The sequence below is a fragment of the Accipiter gentilis genome, chromosome 22 (assembly GCF_929443795.1).
Source record: "Accipiter gentilis chromosome 22, bAccGen1.1, whole genome shotgun sequence".
Taxonomy (NCBI): Eukaryota; Metazoa; Chordata; class Aves; order Accipitriformes; family Accipitridae; genus Astur; species Astur gentilis.
In genome coordinates, this window is record NC_064901.1 from 26,626,314 (window position 1) to 26,646,825 (window position 20,512).

Here is a 20,512-nt window from a genome sequence, read left to right on the forward strand (position 1 = left end):
GTTGTATCAGCATGATCTGCTCTGGATAGGACTCTCTGAGGACAGAGTGCAGGAGGAAGCTCTGTTTATATTGCTTTTGTGTCTCTCAGGCTGAAAGACTTGCTGAGCTGATTTAAATAACCCAACACATGTCTGGGAGGGTGTGCACGCAAGTGTCCCGTTACCTGGACAAAGGAAGGAACTGGCTCTCTGCGGAGTGGCCCCTAAGCAGCCGGCTTGGGAGGAGTGGAAGGTTAGAAAGTATTAGCTTTGGTTGCTTTAGGAAAAGAACAGTCCCCAGGGTCTGACAGAGGGCAAATCTGTGGGCACTTCTGGCTCTTCACAGGACTGTGGCGGAGGTAACTAACTTACCATTCGCTACTGCCTTGCCTTCGCGGGGAATTTCTGCTCCAAATTTATATGTTCTTGTTTTGGTAGCAGCCCAGCAGTTTAATCTGCCCTGTAGCGTTTCCTCTGACAGTGAATCCCTTTTAACTGGATACTGTCAACAAACAGTTGGAGCCACGAGGAAGAAGCTCGGAGATGGAGGAACCAGCCTACATCCGTAGGATTGCAGCTCTGTCTTCTCCGTCCCTTCTGGATCCTCGGAGTGCCCCAACTTTCGCTCCCCTCTGGGTGCTCCGGTCACCTGCTGTTTTCATTCCCACATCAGGTGGCTGTAGAGGTCTAGGCTTGTTTCGGACCGGTGGGGGAATGCGGTATCTGTTGTGCAGGGGTTTAATAGGAGGAGACGTGACGAGAGGTGGCTGTGTTCGAGGGATTTGTCAACTTTGGATGGAAGGAGGTTTTAAATGTCTGTAGAAAGAGAGGTGCTTTTAAAAGAAGTTGGCTGAACAGGTGGATTAAAAAAGATCAAGAGCACGAGACACGGAAAGGCTTCAATAGATGCATGCATGCTTCTGCTTTCCTTACTGGACAGAGCTAAATTGTCAGGGTGAGAAAAGAAGCAAAAAGTTTCCGCTTTGCTTTCAAACTTCTTAGGAAACGTTAATCTAGACTAAGCTGAAACTGTTTATTTGGTAGGATTCAACTAGTGCTTGGCGATAGCTGAAGGAGGTGTGGAAAACAAGTCGGGTGGGAAGCATTTCAGTTGTCAATCCTGTTTTACCAGTGAGAACCTCTTCCAAAACTGAATTGTCGTCTTTCCCTCCCCTCAGGTAAAAAGCTGAGGATGGAGATAAGCTTTACGCTGTGGCCTAAAGGTCAGCAAACTCAGGCACTGTAAGGATCATCAGGGAGAGCAAATACTGACCAGAGCTCATTCGAGAAAGGCTTTCCACCAGCACCAGCACAGTGGGAAAAAGGTAGCAGAAAGTGCCCCTCGCTGCAAGCAGAGCAGCCTGTCTCAGGCACACACAGGTACATGGAGAAAGACCTGCTGGAGGTAGAGACAAACCGTACGCACTCCAGGTTTACGTCTGGTGGCTCTTGGGATGTTCAGGTAGATACGTTAGTTGAGATCTGAAGCATACAAAGGCTTTATTTTGTTGTGATAGAACTACTGCAACCACAAGTCATTTTTGCTGTGCGTTACTTCTCCTCTAACGGGAAACCTTACGTAAACTCTCCAAAGTGGGGATGTCAGGGCTGTGGCAGGATACTTGGTGAACAACAAAAGGCCCCGATGTATGCACAGAGGAAGGCAAATCCGTATGCCTTCGTTAAGAAGTAGTGGTCTCTTAGAGCCAGGATTTGCTAGGAAACATTTCCTTGTCTGCACCTTTCCAGTCATTGCTTTTTTCTTTCAGTGTCTTATTTGGTTAAGCTTATCCATGTATGGGAATTTGCTGCCCAAATGTTTCTGTTCCAAGATGATGGTGGACAACGGGAAACTGCAATCGGCTGAAAATGAGAAAGGGAATGTCCCCTGAGATGGCAAAACCAGACCCATGTGTCCTCCAGGTCTACCTTGCTGTAGTTCCAGCTAGCAGGGCTTTGGCTCACTGTTGAATACGCTGTCTGTATCTTGACTGTTAAGTCTTCCTTTCACAAAATCCCCTGGTACCGATCTCATTACCAAGATGGATTTTGGTGTTTTAGCTGGTGCTGAAAATGGAAAAAAGCTACTTCAAGGAGGAAGGGCTAGAACCAAGTATTGATACTGTTCACGGTTGCTTGTTTTTTATGTTCCCTGTTTAAATGTCCTCTGCTGGCCACGACTGCAGACAGGGTGCTGCTGGGAGAAGTTCCCTTCTGATCTCTGCCGGCATCGCCTTTCGTGAGTCCTTAGCACGGTTCAAAAATCGAGCGACATTAGGTTCGTGTTCACAGATTGTGGTGTCTGGCATAGGGCTCAGGATGTGGTAGTTTGAACCTATGGAGATTTACTGTAGCAGGGCATTTAAGCGTTTCCTTTGCTTTCGCAGCATCTGAGGGGACCTAAAGGTTAAATGAGATTGACTCTGATCCAATTGATGATGCCCATGCTTGCCTTCAGACCTTTGAGCAAAATCCTGAACAACTTGCTTCGCATGGTTTTGTTACGGCTCTCATCTCTCTTTAGTGTTACTATTTCAAAAGGGGAAGAATGCAGTACCTTGCCACTGTTTTTAAAAAAAACCCCTACATTTGCATAACCTAGAGATAGGTTTTAGATGTTAAATCAGCATGTGACTTTGTAACTCAGATGTTAAACCTTGAGTGTTTAAATTATTTTATTTTACCTATTTGAGTGATGCTGTTTTAGATACTCTAAAAATCTAGAGACATGTTTGTATTTTGTATACCTTCGAAGAGTGGGAGTTCCAGGTTTGAAATTTAGGGTTGGGTCTGTTCCTTCAAGAACACAGCCACTAGGAGACACTATCACTGCATCTATAGTAGTGAACTAACCAGAGGCAGAGCAGGTGTCTGAGCTGGGAGCTCAACCCTCTGGGCTCAGGTCAGCCTAGAGCAGTTCACCCATGGCTCTCCCAGTTCACAGGCATGGTTAGGCGGTCAGCATGGACCAGTGGCCGTTCCCAGTGGGCAGTTTGGATGTCACCACCGTGTCGTGGAGAGTTCAATAATAATACTCTTGCGTTTCCATTGGTCTTGGTGCGAGAGAACAGTACCAGGGCAGGTTTATGAAAAGAACAGAGAAGTTACCCTTGTGGATATATGGTACACAGTTAACAGGCAAGTCTGTGTGGGCGTCTGTGCATGCACCCTGCTACAAAATAAATCTAGTGAAGTGGAAGAGTACGCTGAAACATTACGTTTGAAAATACAGAAGTCTGGGTAATTGCTTAGCATCGTGATTTGATTAGTGAAATCGTTGTAAGTGCTTCACAATTTTATGTACATTTAATATAAATAGTGTTTATGTAATATGAAATGGCACAGATGCAGAGCTCCTATCCTGTTCAGAGTAGCAGATATACTGCATGCCAGCGACAGAGATCCTTGTCTTGATATTTGACTTTATCAACATCTCACTTAACAGGGCAAAAAAAACCCAACAATACCCCCAGCTGTTGTCCATTCCTCCTCTCCAAACTTAATTTTTCCTACATTCTTCTTCTATAGATACTGTATCTTCATCCCAAGTTTCACTGTCTCTAAAGCTACAGTTCCATGGTCATGAATACAGTTTGTCTGTACTACCTGATCACCAAACAATACGAGTTCGGTCCAGATCAGGGAGCATATGATTTGATTTCTCTAAAATTAGCCACAGCATATAGTATGGAGCTTACACAGGTTTTACACGAGCTGTAGAAGGATGATTATTAGTTAGTTCTACACAAAGTTAACACAGGAGGCACAAATAATAAATACCTCACCCGGCATCAAGCCCTGTGGATACAAGTTAACCTGTTAGCATTTTTTGAACAAATTTGAACTTTAAGAATTAATTTATTGTACAGGATTAGTGTTTTAGTCATGCGGCTGCGGTGGTTTTGGATCTTGGAGTATGAGTCCTAAAGCCATTTGCTGCATTGTCAAGACAAAGCCTGAAAGGGAGATTGCCAACACTTATTATGCGCCTAGCCCAGAGACAACAGGACACACCTAAGTGAGTCAGAAAAAACTTGCTTTGCACTTCATGGTAGGCTTCAGGCACCTACATAGGAGAGTGGGTTTTCAGGATCTGCCACATTATGTACAACAAGCACACCCACAGATTTCTTGTCATCTGAGTTTTTACTCTGTAATTTACCCACAAAATTCCTCTAAATGGAAACTTGATGAAATGTGCTGGCACAAATGTTTTGATACTTCAGAGGATGAAATCCTCCAAGTGCTCTCACTGTTACTTTTATGCCTGGTTCAAACAGCACTGACTCAGGATGGAGGTATTTTACCCTATGCTCTTTCTCAGACCTTTTGTGGGACAGATGGAGTGGATATAGCCTATTAATTAGACATATCAGCTGTGGCTCTGACCTCATTTCACTGTTGTCAGTTGCAAATCTCTCATCGATTTCAATAAAAAAGAATTAGGCTCGCTCTACAGAAGATAACTCATGTTCCTTAAAACTAATCTGATGACACGATAGTTGTCATGGCCCCAACCTTAAGTTTGCCCTTGAGCTACACTTTCAAAAAGAAGTTGTCACCTAGACATTAACTCCATTTTTCTACATATCCAGATCCTTATATTGATGCAGAAGGATTTAAATACTTCTTATAAAGTCTACAGGGACTTATTTATTCTGAACTATTTGGAAAAAGCAGGTTATAGTATTGGATTAGACATACAAACCTAAAGGGAGATAGTGCTTCTTTAAAAAATAGCTAAAGTTTTCAAAAGTCTTGCCTTACCGTAGCTTTCTGTGAGATAAAAGCGTGTGTACACCCTCCTCCATGAAGACACATGCAGATGTAGGTGTACAAATGCACTAAGAACTCAGCATACAAAGCAGTATTGTATTTCTATACTAGCAAATTACTGCCTTTAATTTTTCTTCTTTGTCTTCCTGTTTTCCCCTTGACCTACAGGCTATCCCAGCCAAGATTGCTAATAACTGCAAATTTGTGAGCAGTATTTAAAGGGTCACAGATTTGCAGTCTTAAAAGGCTGTCATTAAAACTCGGTCCTGTTTCACCTGCGTGGCAGTGTGGTTGGCATGCGGGTTCCTTCTCGGCGGATGCGACAGCGGGAGTGCCGGGCTGTGTGCGTGGGGGGACGCGGAGCCCCCACTAACCCTCGCCTGCAGTGCCAAGCTATCTCTGCAAAGAGTCGTCTTCGTGCAGGAGCAAGCTGTGTCCTTGCGAGGGGTGCGGAGAGAAGGCACGGTGCTCACAAGTGCGCCTTCATCTTCGGTACCTTCTCCTTTAATACCTTTTTGTTCTCTGAATGATTGAATTACCTTCCCCAGCCCAATGTGTTGCAATACTTGCTCTTCAGAACAATTAATTATATGAGTTCGTGAAAACTGGATCTGTCAAATCCATCATCTCTCTTATTGTCCATCTGCTAATGAAAACTCCTCTCTTGCCAAGTCAGTACAGTGTTTCACACGTTTAGCCTCCAGCTTATTAGTTTAAAATGCTATTTCCAGAGGCATGCAAGCAATAAAAATAAGTGTGCTTTTATATATTTAATCCTACTTCTATATTCATTTCAAAGCCTCTCAGTGTACTTAAAGCTCTAAGACAATTAGCTACAATACATGTCTCGGTGTTTAGGAAAGATAGCAGACTATGCTCAAAGATCATCGTATTTTCTAACTTTTATCTAGAACACACTTGATCCTGTGTAAGCAGTTCCAAATTGGGGATCCTTACAAGGAAGAACAAAAAAGAACCAAGGGATAAAAGAATTAAGGAGCACTCCTGCTAATTAAAGGTATCTTCAGGAGAATGGCGTGCAATTCACAAAAATGCAGGTTCAGTGACACGTCTGAGAAATCCAATTCACTGAAGTGTTTTAAAGAAAAGAGGGTGGAAGGGGAATTTAAAAATGAAAAACATTTAATTTTTACTTTTCAAAAATAATGTGTAGTTTCAGTCCAACCATTTTCATTTCAAACCTATTCTAAAGGTCAATGAAAAAAGGAAGACTAAAATGAAATGGTAGGGGCTCCACTACAAGGGAAAACACTTCAGTTTGTATTAGGGAGACATTTTGGGTTGACTAAACCAGTATTTGTCTTTTTTAGTGTTTGGGTTTTTTTAAGTTTTGCTGAAAAACTCAAAACATATCTTTTTTAGTGTGACGGCAACTGATATATTTCTTGACTTTTTAAAAATATAAACACCAAGTCAAAAATCAGTAATTTTTCCAGGCTGCTTTTTGCTCTGTAGCCTTTTTTACTATTTTCTCAACACATGATTTAAGCTCTGGGCTATTCCTGTAGGTATTTAAATTTATATAGAATCATAGAATAGTCTGGGTTGGAAGGGACCTTTAAAGGTCATCCAGTCCAACCCCACTGCAACGAGCAGGGACATCTTCAACTAGATCCAGTTGCTCAGAGCCCCGTCCAGCCTGATGAATGTTTCCAGGGATGGGGCATCTACCACCTCCCTGGGCAACCTGTGCCAGTGTTTCACCACCCCCATCGTAAAAAATGTCTTCCTTATACCAAGTCTAAATCAACCCTCTTTCAGTTTAAAACGGTTATTCCTTGTCCTATTGCAACAGGCCCTGCTAAAAAGTTTGTCCCCGTCTTTCTCGTAAGCTCCCTTTACGTAGTGGAAGGCTGCTATAAGGTCTCCCCAGAGCCTTCTCTTCTCCAGGCTGAACAACCCCAACTCTCTCAGCCTTTCTTCACAGGAGAGGTGTTCTGTCCCTCTGATCATTTTTGTGGCTCTCCTCTGGTCCTGCTCCAACAGGTCCATGTCCTCCTTATGTTGAGGACCCCAGAGCTGGACACAGTACTGCAGGTGGGGTCTTACCAGAGCAGAGAAGAGGAGCAGAATTACTTCCCTTGACCTGCTGGCCACGATTCTTTTGAAGCAGCCCAGGATATGGTTGGCTTTCTGGGCTGTAAGTGCACATTGCCAGGTCATGTCCAGTTTTTCTTCCACCAGTACCCCCAAATCCTTCTCTGCAGGGCTGCTCTCGGTCCCTTCATCCCCCAGCCTCTATTGATACCAGGGATTGCCCCAACCCGGGTGCAGGACCTTGCACTTGGCCTTGTTGAACCTCATGAGGTTCACATGGGCCCACCTCTCAAGCTTGTCCAGGTCCCTCTGGATGGCATCCCATCCCTCAGGCATGACAGCCACACCGCTCAGCTTGGTGTCATCTGCAAATCTGCTGAGGGTGCACTCAATTCCACTGTCTATGTCATTGATCAAGATATTAAGCAGTATTGGTCCCAATACGGACTCCTGAGGAACACCCCTCATCATTGACCTCCATCAGGACATTGAGTCATTGACCACTACCCTCTGCATGCAACCATCCAGCCAATTCCTCATCCACCAAACAGTCCACCCATCAAATCCATACCTCTCCATTTTAGAGAGAAGATGTTGTGGGGGACCGTGTCAAAAGCCTTACAGAAGTCCAGATAGGTGACATCCATGGCTCTTTCCTTGTCCACCGATGTAGCTGCTCCATCATAGATGGCCACTAGGTTGGTCAGGCAGGACTTGCCCTTGGCGAAGCCATGCCGGTTGTCTCAAATTACCTCCCTGTCCTCTGTGTGCCTTAGCATAGCTTCTAGGAGGATCTGTGCCATGATCTTCCCAGGCACAGAGGTGAGGCTGATGCGTCAGTAGTTCCCAGGGTTCTCCTTTCTACCCTTTTTAAAAATGGGTGCAGTGTTTCCCTTTTTCCAGTCACTAGGGACTTCACCTGACTGCCATGACTTTTCAAATATCACGGAGAGTGGCTTGGCAACTGCATCAGGCAATTCCCTTAGGACTCTGGGATGCATTTCTCATCAGGTCCCATAGACACTCATCAGGTTCTCAGGCGGTCTCAATCCCGGTGTTTTCTTACAGTGGGAGGGACCTTGCTCCCCCAGTCCTTGCCTTGAGGTCCATCCACTCAAGAGGTGTGGGAAGAGAGGTTGCCAGTGAAGACTGAAGCAAAAAAACCTGCTGAGTACCTCAGCCTTCTCCTTGTCCATTGTTACCAGTTCGCCAGTCTTGCTCATCGGAGGGGCACGCTTTCTTTGACCTTCTTTTTCTGGCTGACATACTCAGAAACCCTTCTTACTTTTCTTTGCATCCCTTGCCAAGTTCTGCTCCAGCCACACCTTGGCCTTCCTCACCCCATCCCTACACAACCGGGCAGCGTCCCTATTCTCTTCCCAAGATCCCTGTCCCTGCTTTCACTGCCTGTGCACTTTCTTCTTGTCCTTTAGTTTGACCAGCAGGTCTTGACTCATCCATCCTGGTCTCTTGCCTTCCTTTCCCCATTTCTTACGCCTGGGGATCGAGAGCTCTTGCACTCTGTGGAAAGCATCCTTAAAGATCTGCCAGCTCTGTTCCCACAGCTTGTCACGGGCAAGCCTGGTGTCATCCCCCTCCCCCTTCAGGTCTGGTTTAAAGCTCTGCCAATGAGCCCCGCTAGCTCATGAGCAAAGACCCTCTTCCCCTTTTGAGAAAGGCGAATCCCATCTGAAGCCAGCAGGGCTGGGGCCGCGTAGGCCATCCCATTATCGAAAAACCCCAAATTGTGGCGGGGACAGCAGCCGCGGAGCCACGTAATAATAGACTGGGTCCGTCTGTTTCTTCCAACGCTGCTGCCCACAACTGGAAGGAGAGAGGAAAAAATAACCCATCCTCCAGATTCCTTTACCAACCATCCCAAGGCCCTGAACTCTCTTTTGATTGCCCCTGGACTACGCATCGCAGCTTCATCGCCACCCGCATGGAAGTGCAGTAAAGGGTAACAGTCCGAGGGCTGTACCAAGCTTGAAGCTTCCTAGTGATGTCCTTAACCCGGGCCCCAGGGAGGCAGCAGGCTTCCCTACAAGGAGAGTCTGTCTGGCGTATTGGACCCTCTGTTCCCCTCAGAAGGGAGTCCCCTACACCTGTAATGTATATTATGTATACGTGTGTGTGTATTCATATACATGTATGCTTCATTGCTCCATTTCAGGTACTGTCTTTTCAGCCATTTTATTTAGTAGACTTTGCTGCTGTTTCTGTCATATTGGTGCATTTTAATTCCACCTTTGTCATATATTTCCATAGTAACTTTTGGCTTTCTCTTTTACCATTAGATATTGGTCTAATTCCTACACTTTCCATCATCTTTGTTGTCATGCTTTTATTTCTAGTCCTTTGTGGCTTCTGTTTTGTCTTTTTTTTAATAATAATTCTCTTTCCTTGTCACTAGACACTGATGATTCACCTAGGGTCCCTGTGAAGACAGCCAGCTGAGAAGAGGTTTTGTCAAGTCTCTGTGCTTCAGTACTATTTTTTTTAGTCTGGAGTAAAATGGTTCTTCTATGGCTGCATACAAAAGCATATCTGATTCTGTCTTCAGCTGGTTCATTGGTGTTGCCTCCAAAATTGCCAGGAAGTTTTGAGCCTTTTCTCTGTCAATCTCAAAACCTGTTGGTGTATTTTGTGGTGTTGATTTTCACAACAGCAGGTTTACAGCGTTATTTTTTTAATACTGGTAACTAGAGGTAGGCATAGGGGCTGCCTGCCTGTCTCTGTTGGGTGGGCAGGATGACGCTGCCATTACCAAAGTCAAGGTCCTCAAGCTCTGTCCAGGAATTGAGCTTTTTCTTATTCTGCGATAGCTCATTATCAACTGCATCTCCACGAAAAAGATAATGGACAGTACCTCTGAAGTAGATATTTTGGGGCAAGTTTAAATGTAACCAATCATCCCTTTGGCATATCCAGAATAATAGTGATGTATCCAAGCGCAAAATCTGCGTGAGTGGGAAGATGGTCAGTTTGGTACTGGAACACTTAGAGAGGGTAGCAGTAAAACCTGCATTCAGACTGATACTTGCCAAAAGTGTAAGTGCATTAATTTATCCCTGTATGTCTACCCCAGGGAGGACAGGTAAATGGGTCTAAGGGGAGCTGTAAGTGTTTCACCTGCTAGTTCACGTTTCTGTGTGTATCACGTTAGTCTCGCTTAGCCCCACTGCCAAATTTGTACTTCAAATCTGAGAGTGCCTGTACCTCTGATTTTCTCGTGGCCTCCTCAAGCCACACCATGTGGTTTCCAGATGGTGGACTTCATCTCCCCTGAGGCAGGAACCCCTGGTGTTTGCCTTTCCGACCGTTCATTGTGCTTTCCTCCTGTCGTTTACTGTGCTAACCCCAGCAGCTGAGTTAGGTCTGGATGTTGGAGGTCTTCCCTCTCGTGGGGACACTGACAGAGATCAGCAGTACCCAAGCCACGTGCGCGGCTAAGCTTCTGACGCACTGCGCATCATTCTCAAAGGCTGTCTGGGGTGTGTGCACAAACCTGGCAGTTCCGACTCCTCTGGGCAAGGGCATCTGATGCAGCACCCCCTTAGAGGGGATGGCCGACACCTCTGGTACATCTCTGCAACCTGGAGGAGCAACATGATCAGGGACCAGTTTAGGTCCTGAAGGTGGTGTAACTGTATTAGCCTAGCATTGTATCCAGGCTAATGACTGCCTCTTAGGCAGGCTAATTAGCTTGAGTGCAGGAGAGAGCTAGTATGGATGTCCCGGGCTAGCACAGAAGCAGGCATGGGTACCTTTTATGTCCTAGGTCTGGCCTATACAGAGCCTGAAAGCCTGCTTCTCAACAGGTTTCTCAGTCCAAGGAAAAAAAGATCAATGTTATTTCTTCTGGAGCATGAAAATTACAGCCAGCGTTTGTGACTTTTACTAACCACCAACCATCTAGGACCGCAGCTTCCTTAATCTAAAAAAAATGCTGACACATATGTAACATGTAATAATGAGAGTGGACTAGAGGCTCTCCAGAGGTCCCTTCCAACCTTAACCATTCTGAGGTTCCGTATACCACAAATACATGGTACGCAGTTGTATCCATGTACTATCTTCATATCTCAGTTCTTGAATATGGCCGTGGTGCCATATACTGCTGGCGCACCATACCGTACTAGACTACGTCCATGTTACTGATTTTTCATGAGATCGGCTTTAGGCTATGTATACATGAACAACAGTCCAGCCCAACAGGAATAGTTTGTCCTGATAAGTCCACACTACACTGGTTAGTATGTGGAGAGCCTTAGGTGCGCTCCTAGAGTGCTTTTCCTGGTGTAGCTTAATTCAAAAGTAATTCACTGCGACTGTCCCAGCACAGCTCTGCAACGCGAACCACAGCACAGCGGGTGGGCATCGTCAGGAAGTTCGCTCCCGAAGCTCGCTCCCGATTCGGACTAAATCGCTAATATAAGTTTATTGCCAATATCAGTTGGTTACTGATGCTCCTCGGGTAAGTACTTCCCACTGGGCAGGTTCCTGGCAGGCTCCTGTCACCTTCTGGATGCTCCCGTGCATGCTGGCAGCACGGCCGCTTCTGTGGCCACAAGCCGAGACACTGCCGTGGCCTGTTGAGAGATTTGTGTACGTAAACCACCCATGAACAGTGCTTGGTCTGCTCATCGCAAGGGGTGCAGACCAGGGCAAAGCGTGGCTGGAGTCCCCGGAACGTGGAGGGCTCGTGGCCCCATACAACGGCAGAGGCAGCATACCCAGTCTGTATGACTGTAGGACTGCTTCCTCTGAGGCAGAAAGCTATCTCATTAATTAAGCATCTGGTCCTTATCTGTGTAAGAACTACTCTTGCTATAGTAACCGAGAAGAGATTTGTCCTTAAAAGTGCGCACGCATATAAACACATGGCATCCCCACACACGCACACATATGGGAATTAATTAACACCTGGCTGCTATTTATATCACAGCAATCTGGGACAGGAAGTGCAAAACAGATCAGAATCCCTTACCCGGCGTTTTAGGGGGACATGGAACAGGCAGTTGGCAACGTCCCATGCTGGAAACTTCCAGGAGATACTATTCCTGTTGGTACAGAAAGTGCCAGAGGAACCTTCACAGCTACGTAGGCCAAAAGCATTACAAAACCTGTCTGACTGTAATACGAAAGCACCTCAGTAGGAAGCCTTCCACTGCTTCCAGGATTAGCTGTTGCCTTCCTTCTTGCTTGCTTTCCTGCCCTGTTTGCAGACATAAGTTCCCTGGTGGTCTGCTGAAGGGGGTTCCCTTTCTGAGGGGAACCTGGAGGACCCTCTCAAAGGCATGGTGTTGGGCTCGAAGTTAAGGGCAGAATGGCCCCATAGCGGTCACAGTCTCTTCCAGCGAGTTGCTGGAGTCCCTTGAGGAGGACATTCCTGTCTCCCTTTTCGGGGAACGGGTTTGTGTCACATGGCGGCACCCTTGCAAACCAAGTAAAGCTTGAACTCCTTCTGCAGCCTCTCTTGGGGAGGTCTAGGGGGGGTCTTCACCCTCAGTCAGTAACCAAGGCTTGAATGTCTTTCACGTGTTGATCCCCTGATTGTGTCTGGCTTGAAATCAGTGAATAGGTGGAAAGACTTACTGGGCAGCGGGAAACAGATAAAACCCACAAGGATGGGGTGATTGTATAAGCCCCATTTTTTTAGGTACCCTGGCAGTAGATGCAAAAGCATAGTGCAGAGTAAAATCACAATATGTTGGTTGGTATTTATCATACCTGGCTATTTTTGCCAAGACACTTTTTTTTCTTCCTTGATAATGTTTAGCAGTGAAACGTTGCTATCAGTAGCAGTTAAGGATTTTGTGAAACATAAAGCCAGAATATATGTAGCTAAATTCAGACTGAAGGAATCCCATTCTGGCCACCTCAATTCTCGCCAGCTTCCTGCCTTGGATGGTGGTATTGTGTTACGAAGTGCTCTTAAACAGTTAATGTTATTTTGTCTTTCCACAGATGAGGTAGGCTGTTGAGTTTCATAGTTGTGCGTGCTTTGGAAGCCTCTGTGTCTGAGGAGATCAATCTGCTTGAGATCTTGCTGTTTGTCATTGTGCTGGCAGTGTCCAAAAGCCTGGGCTGGGGATCAGAGCCCAGCTGTATGGTAACCGTTATGTATATTTACAGTAAAAAGACAGACAGTTGTCTTCTTTGGACAACTTGCACTCCTTACAGAGATCCAGCAAACGCTGCAGCGAGAGCGTGGCAGTGTTTATTATCAGAACTTCTTTGTGCGCTGCATTTTCCTAGCTAAAAAAAGACAGCATCGGTTGTTACAGCCTTTTGACATAGGGGCCCTGGTGAGAGCAGGAGTAAGGTGGAGTCTGAAACCAACACAGTGTGCAGGTTTTATTTATTCACTAAGCTACAGAGAAATGTTTCTAATTCAAAATAACAACGGTGTTAGTTAATCTGGATGTATTGTCCAAATCAGGAGAAAAGAATGCATTTTCCTTTCTTGAGGGAATAGTAAAGATGTAGTCATAGAAAGGCTCAAATGCCAGTATCTTTATTCCTGTTCCATTTTGACCTTTGGGCTGCCCCCAAAATATCCTGCAGAGCCAGCATATGTCGCCCTTAACAATAAAAACATGAAGAACAATAATATTTAATCAGTGAAGTTTTCCCCTGTGTCTGGATCTCTCAATCTAGATTTGCCATTTGTTCTGATAAGTATGAGTGATTTTCCACTGTGTGTCATGCTATTCAACCTGCATATGAAACGTGTTCATTGCTTAGACTCCTTGACAAATCGATGTAACGACAGCGTGGGATGGATATAATTGACTCGAAAAAGTGTTAAGTGACAGTTTAATTCTCCTGGGTGGTAACAGTCGTAATATTTTCTATTCAGGCTCTCCATTAAAGGTACAAAATCATTGTGATACCTGGATCAGTGTAGCAGCCATTGTATGCCTCCTACTTGTGCAAATACAGGAGGATTTCAGTAGTCAGCACATGGCCGAGACCACTGGGCTGCTCCCGACAGCCATTGCCTGCGGAGTGCTGGAGGTGATGGGAAGAAAGAGCTAGAGCTCTCACCTTAAAACCACCGGCTCTACATCTGCCAAGGGAGCACTGAAAGTCATCGCTTGGAAGCTGGTCAGAACTGATGAGAGGAACCTGCCAGAATGGGGCACGGGTCGGACAGGCACATCAAACAGGAGCTGCAGAAACGGCAGTTAGTGCCTGGAGGCCGGACTTGGCCTCAAGACTGAGAACTGAAAAAGGGGGGACAAATTCGTTACCTTCTTGTACCTGTGTGTTAATGCCTGGTAATTACCCTGGGTTATGCAGTGATCATACATCATCCTGTAAGTGAAGTATTTCCATAATTTTAGACACCGCAAGGAAATCACAGTAGTTGTCATATACTGTTTCTTCATTGTTCCCAAGGGGGAGAGAAAGGAAGAAGGAAGATTTTAACTTCCAGCCAGTGTCCCTGCTATTTATACTCCTTCTGCCGTCAAGATGGTAGTTTCAGCAACCTGCCTTCTCATCCATGGCATATCAAGAGTGGCCATGTCAAGGTGTTGTTTTTCCAATCTGTTCATTAGTAATGCGGTGATACCAGAATGCCTAAGATGTGCCTCTTAGGGGCTAAAATTACATGTACAGAAAGATTAATGTGTCCTAATTCATCTTCCTGTCTAAACGGAGAAATCAGAGACAGCTTAGGAGAAGTAACGGATTCCCATCTTTATAGATGGAGAGCTAAGGTGTGAGGATTGCTCTGTGTCATACAGGAATCCGCGGCTGTGGATAGGACGGTTGTCCTGTCTCTGTGGTGTGCTGGTTTTGGCCGGGTAACGCAAAACTCTTTCCCACACTTTTCATCCCAGGCGATGTTGGCTGCCCCTTTGCTGCCTGACTAGAGCGGAGGGAGACCAGATGAGGGCCTGAGCTTGCTTCTTTGTGTGGACCTGCAGTGGCTTCTCTCTTCTTGCGAAAAGAAAATACCAGAATGTCTTCAGATTTATTGAATTGTTTGGGAATGCTTAGGTTCTCCTTTTTCTTTCCGTCAGTTGGGTGTTTTTTTTTTCCCCTGAAACTTAAAATATCTGAAAACATGACAATGACTATTTATTTTTAGAGGCAGACTGCATTTTTCAGAACTGCTGTTTCTGAGCACGGTTGTGAAACTGATGTGTTTATTAACAGTGGCTGATTTGTAAAACTAGGCTTTTAGACATAAAAAGTACATACCTGAAGGGTAGAGGGGACATTTCCCAGTGACGGGAAGTACACTAGTGCCAAATGTACATCAAAATCCTCATTGGCAGATGACCAGCTTATCGCACTTCACAAACCTTCCATCACTATTTGCTTTGTGGACTATTACAAAAAAGTACTCGGGGAAAAGGGAAGTCAAAACCTATCTGAAGCTGATGGTTTCTTTAACAATTTCTGGCATAATGTGTCATGTTTCAACAGGTGGATTCTTTCTCATGGCTTATGCTCTTGACATAAAACTTCATATTCTGCCTAGCAGGACAGAATAGCAGGAGAGAGAAAAAAGTTAGTCTATCAGTTGATTAAGCAATTAGGTAGGCAAGATAACACCCCAGTAGAGCATTTTTTACATGACAAAGTATAAAAGAAGAATGGAATAGTGTGTTTTCTTGAAATTGGCCATAAACAATTATTGTCAAGGGTCTTCCTTGCTTAAAGATGTTCACATGTCTACTGAGCCATGGAAGACATTTTTACATACAGATACATACTAAAAAAACCCCATGCAAACATGCAGTCTCTATTATGTCCAAGTGGCAATCTGCCACCAAGTTGCCAGGTGCCTCTAGGACATAACTGACAAACATGGCATAGTTTTAAATTGCCCCATTTGATATGCTGCAAAATTTACACTAAAGGGGAGATAGCATAGCTATCCTTTGGTTTGTCTGTCTGGGTATTACTGGCCTCAAAACACATTTCTTAAAGATTTATTAACAGATTCTCTCCACAGTTTCACCATGTACTGAGTTCAGTGTAAAACAAGTATTTGGGCTCTGTGGAAGTGATCTTCACAGTCCCATCACGGTATAAATTAGAATATTCTAGCAAGTGCTTTAATTTTCAGCCTTTGGGATCATTTATAATGGTTAGTGAGTGTACTAGACATCCTTATCTTGTATTTCCTCCTCAACATATCCTTTGTCCAGAGTCTGTGGAGAAGGTGGTATAGGAATTGGTGAAGCCGTATCTATATCTTTCAGTGTCTACTCAGATAAGCATCCCTCTGCCCAAGAATTACACTCTTAATTCCTTTTGAAATACTCAAATGCTGTACATGGAACAGAAAAGACTCCAGATTTTAGCCTTAAATCTAGTCCTCTTCTAAAATCCTTTAGTGTAGCTAACAGTCACCCTTGACGAGTTGTTTCACTTGTGTTTTCAAACCATCAGCATTAACTTGCCATAGTGATTCACGTTTGTTTATTCAAGTGCCATGAGGTCCCACAGAGTTTCAGTGGATTAGCAGAAACAAAGTCAGAAAACAATAATCAGGTGGACAAAAAGGCGCATCAGATCCCATGCAGGCCTACAGTGTACAGCTAGAAAAATTACAGTAAATATCTACTTTAAAAGAAAATATGGTGAGTTAGTTTATCTGTTTTGTGGACAATACCAAATCTGATTTCACATCTAAAAAACCCCCACTCACAACTCAGCAAAGGATAACGATCAGTGACTCCCCCAGCAGTGAGAGAGACCTCCTTTGTCTTATTGTTCAACATTGGTAACAACAGTTAGTATCTCCATCTTCATGGATTCCTTATCAGTGACACCACTCCAACACATTTCAGTGGGTTTCAAACCAATGCACAGGTGTACATTCTATATGAAGATCTCAGAGTTTGTAGGTTTTGTTTAAAATGCATCCTTCCAGCTCAGTGGGATCATGCGTTATGAGTTTTCCTGTGCAAAAATGAAAAATTGTATTTCATCATCTAGGTATTATTTGCCCATAACACTTTTGTTATGTTTAGTTTCTTTTTTTTTTTCCTATTCACTCATCCACATACCAAGTGGGAGTTTCCTACAGCTTCTTTAGCTTGTACCAAAGGCCCTGCGTGCCTTGACGGTCTCTGGCAGGCTCTGTAGCAGACTCTCTCGTGGGAGTGTGTATTCTCAGTGAGCGTGAATGCAAATACCCACATTCATGTGGACATCAGTGTTCACATGGAGTGTCCCACAAGTTTGCCCATAAAATCTAGCATGCCTTAGACCTGAAAATTTTTCAGTTTTTTGAACAGATCAAATAGTGACCGCCTGATGAAAACTGAAGTAGAATTTAACAATTCCGGCTACCTGCTCTGTTCTGTTTACACCCTAAGCCTCTGTATCATAATTTTTCTGCAGACTATTTGTAACAGTTGGGCACCTGAACTAGAATCAGACATGATAGCTGCTAGAACTAATTCATGATAACAAATGTCAGGTTCTTATTGAAAAGGAAGTGAGGAAAAAAGGGCATTGTAGGATTTTCACAGTGCTATCCAAATACTTTTTTTAATAGGTGAAAGGTGGGTATTCTGCCCATTTGTTACTTTCTAAATCTTTACTCATTGCAAGAACGAATAAAAATTAATTACAAAGGAATGTGAGGAAGGTGGTACACATTTAATTGCAGCTCTCCCGGCCAACTATGCATAGTTTATTTGGGTTTGCCAGTACAGACTGCTCTGACTATTTGCCCATGTTCTGGCAATCACTTCTCGTCAGTTATAGTAGAGGAAAAATTCATTTCAGGTTTACTCTCCCTTCAGTGAGACTATGGCTCGTGTGGCTGGCAGGAGGAAAGCAGTGTCAGTGGAATATGCTGGGCTTTTTGCTCAAGTCCAGACTTTCATAGAATACGTGATACGTATCACGTGTAAATTCTGATGCTTTGCTGGATTACCTGTTGATCTTTAGAAGTCCTTCACAGCTACTCACAAATGTGCTGGCACGCTGTCTGGAGATGCATGGGCTTGCCTACTGTGAAGCGAGCTATTTGGCTAATTGGCTGTGCACTAGCTACTCGGCACTAATTCCTCACACAGACACATATACCCGAAAGCAAAGGTGAAGTAGCCGACTATACCTTGAAAGTGTAGGATAGACAGCATGGTTCCTTTACCTGCACCGCAATAGATTCCCAGCGTAGGCAAGCTTAGAGTTGCAAAGGCTATGCCGTCCTAAAAAAATCACATGTTGTTTCAATTCACCGTGAGTTTCAGCAGCTTCGTTTTCTTTGGCTGGGTTCTGAATGTGACTGCCCAAATGAGGCCAGGAGATGGGGTTAAAGAATTGATTTTGACTCTGCTCATTTCCGACTACCAGCTAGCAGTCCACGAGACACTGCAAGTTTGAGCCTGGCAGCTAATAAAACCGCTGGATTTTATGCACAGAATGAATTTGACTCATACTTGTCTTAGAAATACAGTGCAGCTGTCTCAGAGCGACAGGCCTTTGCTTGTTGCAAACTTTGCCTTGTTCCCTCTGTGGCACAGTTCCCTCGCGCTGCGGGTGTAAAAGGAGCGGGACACTTGTGAAAACAAGTAGCATGCAATTGCTTGTGGCTCTTTTGGAGAAAAAAAACAGAGTTCAGAAACATTTATGCGCTATGCAGAAATGGGGGCTAAAAAGCTAACGTTCCCAGTCCTCCCTTCACAGGGCATTTTGTTAACAGTAAGTGCTGCCATACAGTAATATATAACCACAAGGACACAACGAGGCTGGATGGGAGGGTGTAATTAGCACTAAGAAAAGATGACTTGAGAAAACCGAAGCAAGCCAAGTAGATGCTTCCCTAATGAGGCTGCGAGGAAAGTGCTATAAATAGGTTAATGAAACTCTGTTTAGGAATACACTGACGATACCACTTCCAAGTTGCAGTTGTGGAGTGACATTTTTTCCTGCCTTAGAAAAATACAAACCTGGAATTCAATTCTGCCAGCAGGTGGACAGCAAAGACTCACAGTATTCAAAAAATAGAATTCATAATACACAGATCTGCTTTGTAATACATGATATGACGTATTTTGACAATTACACCTGTGATTTTCTTTGGGTGCTCCCCAAACCGGAAAGGAAAGGAGCTGGTGGTTTGTATCATCAAACCCGGCTAATCACATTTTTTTAAGAAGTGGAGGAAGACCAGTCCCGGCGCTCCTCCCTATTTGTTTAAGTGCTGTTGTATCTGGACTAGAGTGACATGCTGGTAAAACTCATCCTGGGGCACGCGGGAGCCCTGGCAGCTGGGGCTGTGGTACACCAGCCCATGCGCGGGCCGACGGCAGAGTGCCCGGGCTGGCGGAGCGGGGAGGACGCGGCTGTTGCGGCGCTGAGACCTGACCGCCATCGGGTCTCCAGACGAGAGTCTGGACCCAACCCGCTGACAGCACCCTGTCTAGGAAACTACGGCCCGCCGCAGTCGGTTAGATACCATTCTTAGTGCATTTAATGCAATACTTTTAACGTGGATAGTCATATTCTAGTGCAACGTACGAGAACGTGAATTAACTTGCTATCACCTCTTATCCTCTTCTCGCTCCTGCAGCTCATCCCAAATACATGCAAGTCGCGCTTCTCTTTCCCCTTCATTTGTCTTTCAGAGCTTAGTCATATGCAATTTCTCTGATTTTTTTTCTTTCCTGGTCTTAGTTTTTAATCTGAACCATAGCTACCTGATGGCTTTACTTCATCTTAGCATGCTTGTTGTCTGCTCTAAGTCAGAATGAATTCAGTGCTCATCAATGACACTGAACGAGCAACCCAGAAGAATAGATTTCAGTCGGTATTTGTCCATGGGTTGGAGGGGCTCAGCGCTGCTTCAGTACCATCCTCCAGAGAGGCCTCCAAATATTCAAGTGTCTGATTGCTTGTGTTTGAAAAATCTTATCCTGTCTCTCGCAGGGAGCGAATCCAGTCACAACAGCCAATTTATCCTTTGGCTTCTCCCTGCTGTGTCTACCACAAGTAATGTTTTTGTGGTTTGTGGGACTGCTCCCTAGGAACTGTAATCACTCGTTCCACATATATCACAAAACTGCCATTAGTGGTTGTGTGTTTTGGTCACAGCCAAGCCAGGCTGGACTGGGTCCAGGGATGAGCCCAGCTCCTCTCCCTCAGGCATCCAGTTCTACTTGCCTGCAACACCAACACCCTCCGCTGTGTAAAATTCACTCTGCCTCTCCCAGAATAAAAGTCCTTATGATACTACACCGTGTTGTTCCTACATCCATCATAGAGGAGTGGCCCTATTAGAGAAGCAAGGCTGACTTGTGCACAACTCATGCAGCAGTGAATTATATGTTGTTAATGATAATTATTACTTCAAGCTGGTAAAAAGGCCCTAAGCTACAAGACCCTCCTGAAATGATGGGCAGCACCACAAAGCATCCCATGCATCCAGCACTGCTCCTCCTGACTTCTTACTTTCATGCTCCAGGGAACTGAAGGAGCTGTGCAAAAACGTGACACAGAGTTTTATGGGCGACGGATGCAGACTGGAGTTGTTCTGCCTCCACATGGAGGATGGTTGTATGGTGCGTGTGTGCCCACACGCAACTGGTGCTCTGTTAGGAGAAATAGGTTCTATTACAATGTGAAGATGAAACCCAGCAACTATTTTCCAGGAAATGCAGTGAGAAAGAAAATGGAAATGAAAACTATTTGTACTTTCCTTCCCTCAGCCAGGAGA

At 44.8% G+C, this 20,512-nt stretch overlaps 1 protein-coding gene across 4 annotated transcripts in view; it reads left to right on the top strand.

Annotated features, from left to right (window-relative positions):
• Positions 1-20,512, top strand: part of SLC1A2 (solute carrier family 1 member 2) — a 99,284-nt gene that overhangs the window by 2,219 nt on the left and 76,553 nt on the right. The window contains exon 1 of one of the 4 annotated variants that reach the window (XM_049825655.1): positions 11,192-11,290. The exons of the other annotated variants lie outside the window; for them this stretch is intronic. Coding sequence (XP_049681612.1) covers positions 11,280-11,290 — 11 coding nt within the window. The 5' untranslated portion in view covers positions 11,192-11,279. Of the gene's footprint in view, positions 1-11,191; positions 11,291-20,512 lie in introns of those variants that run through there. 4 annotated transcript variants of the gene reach the window in all.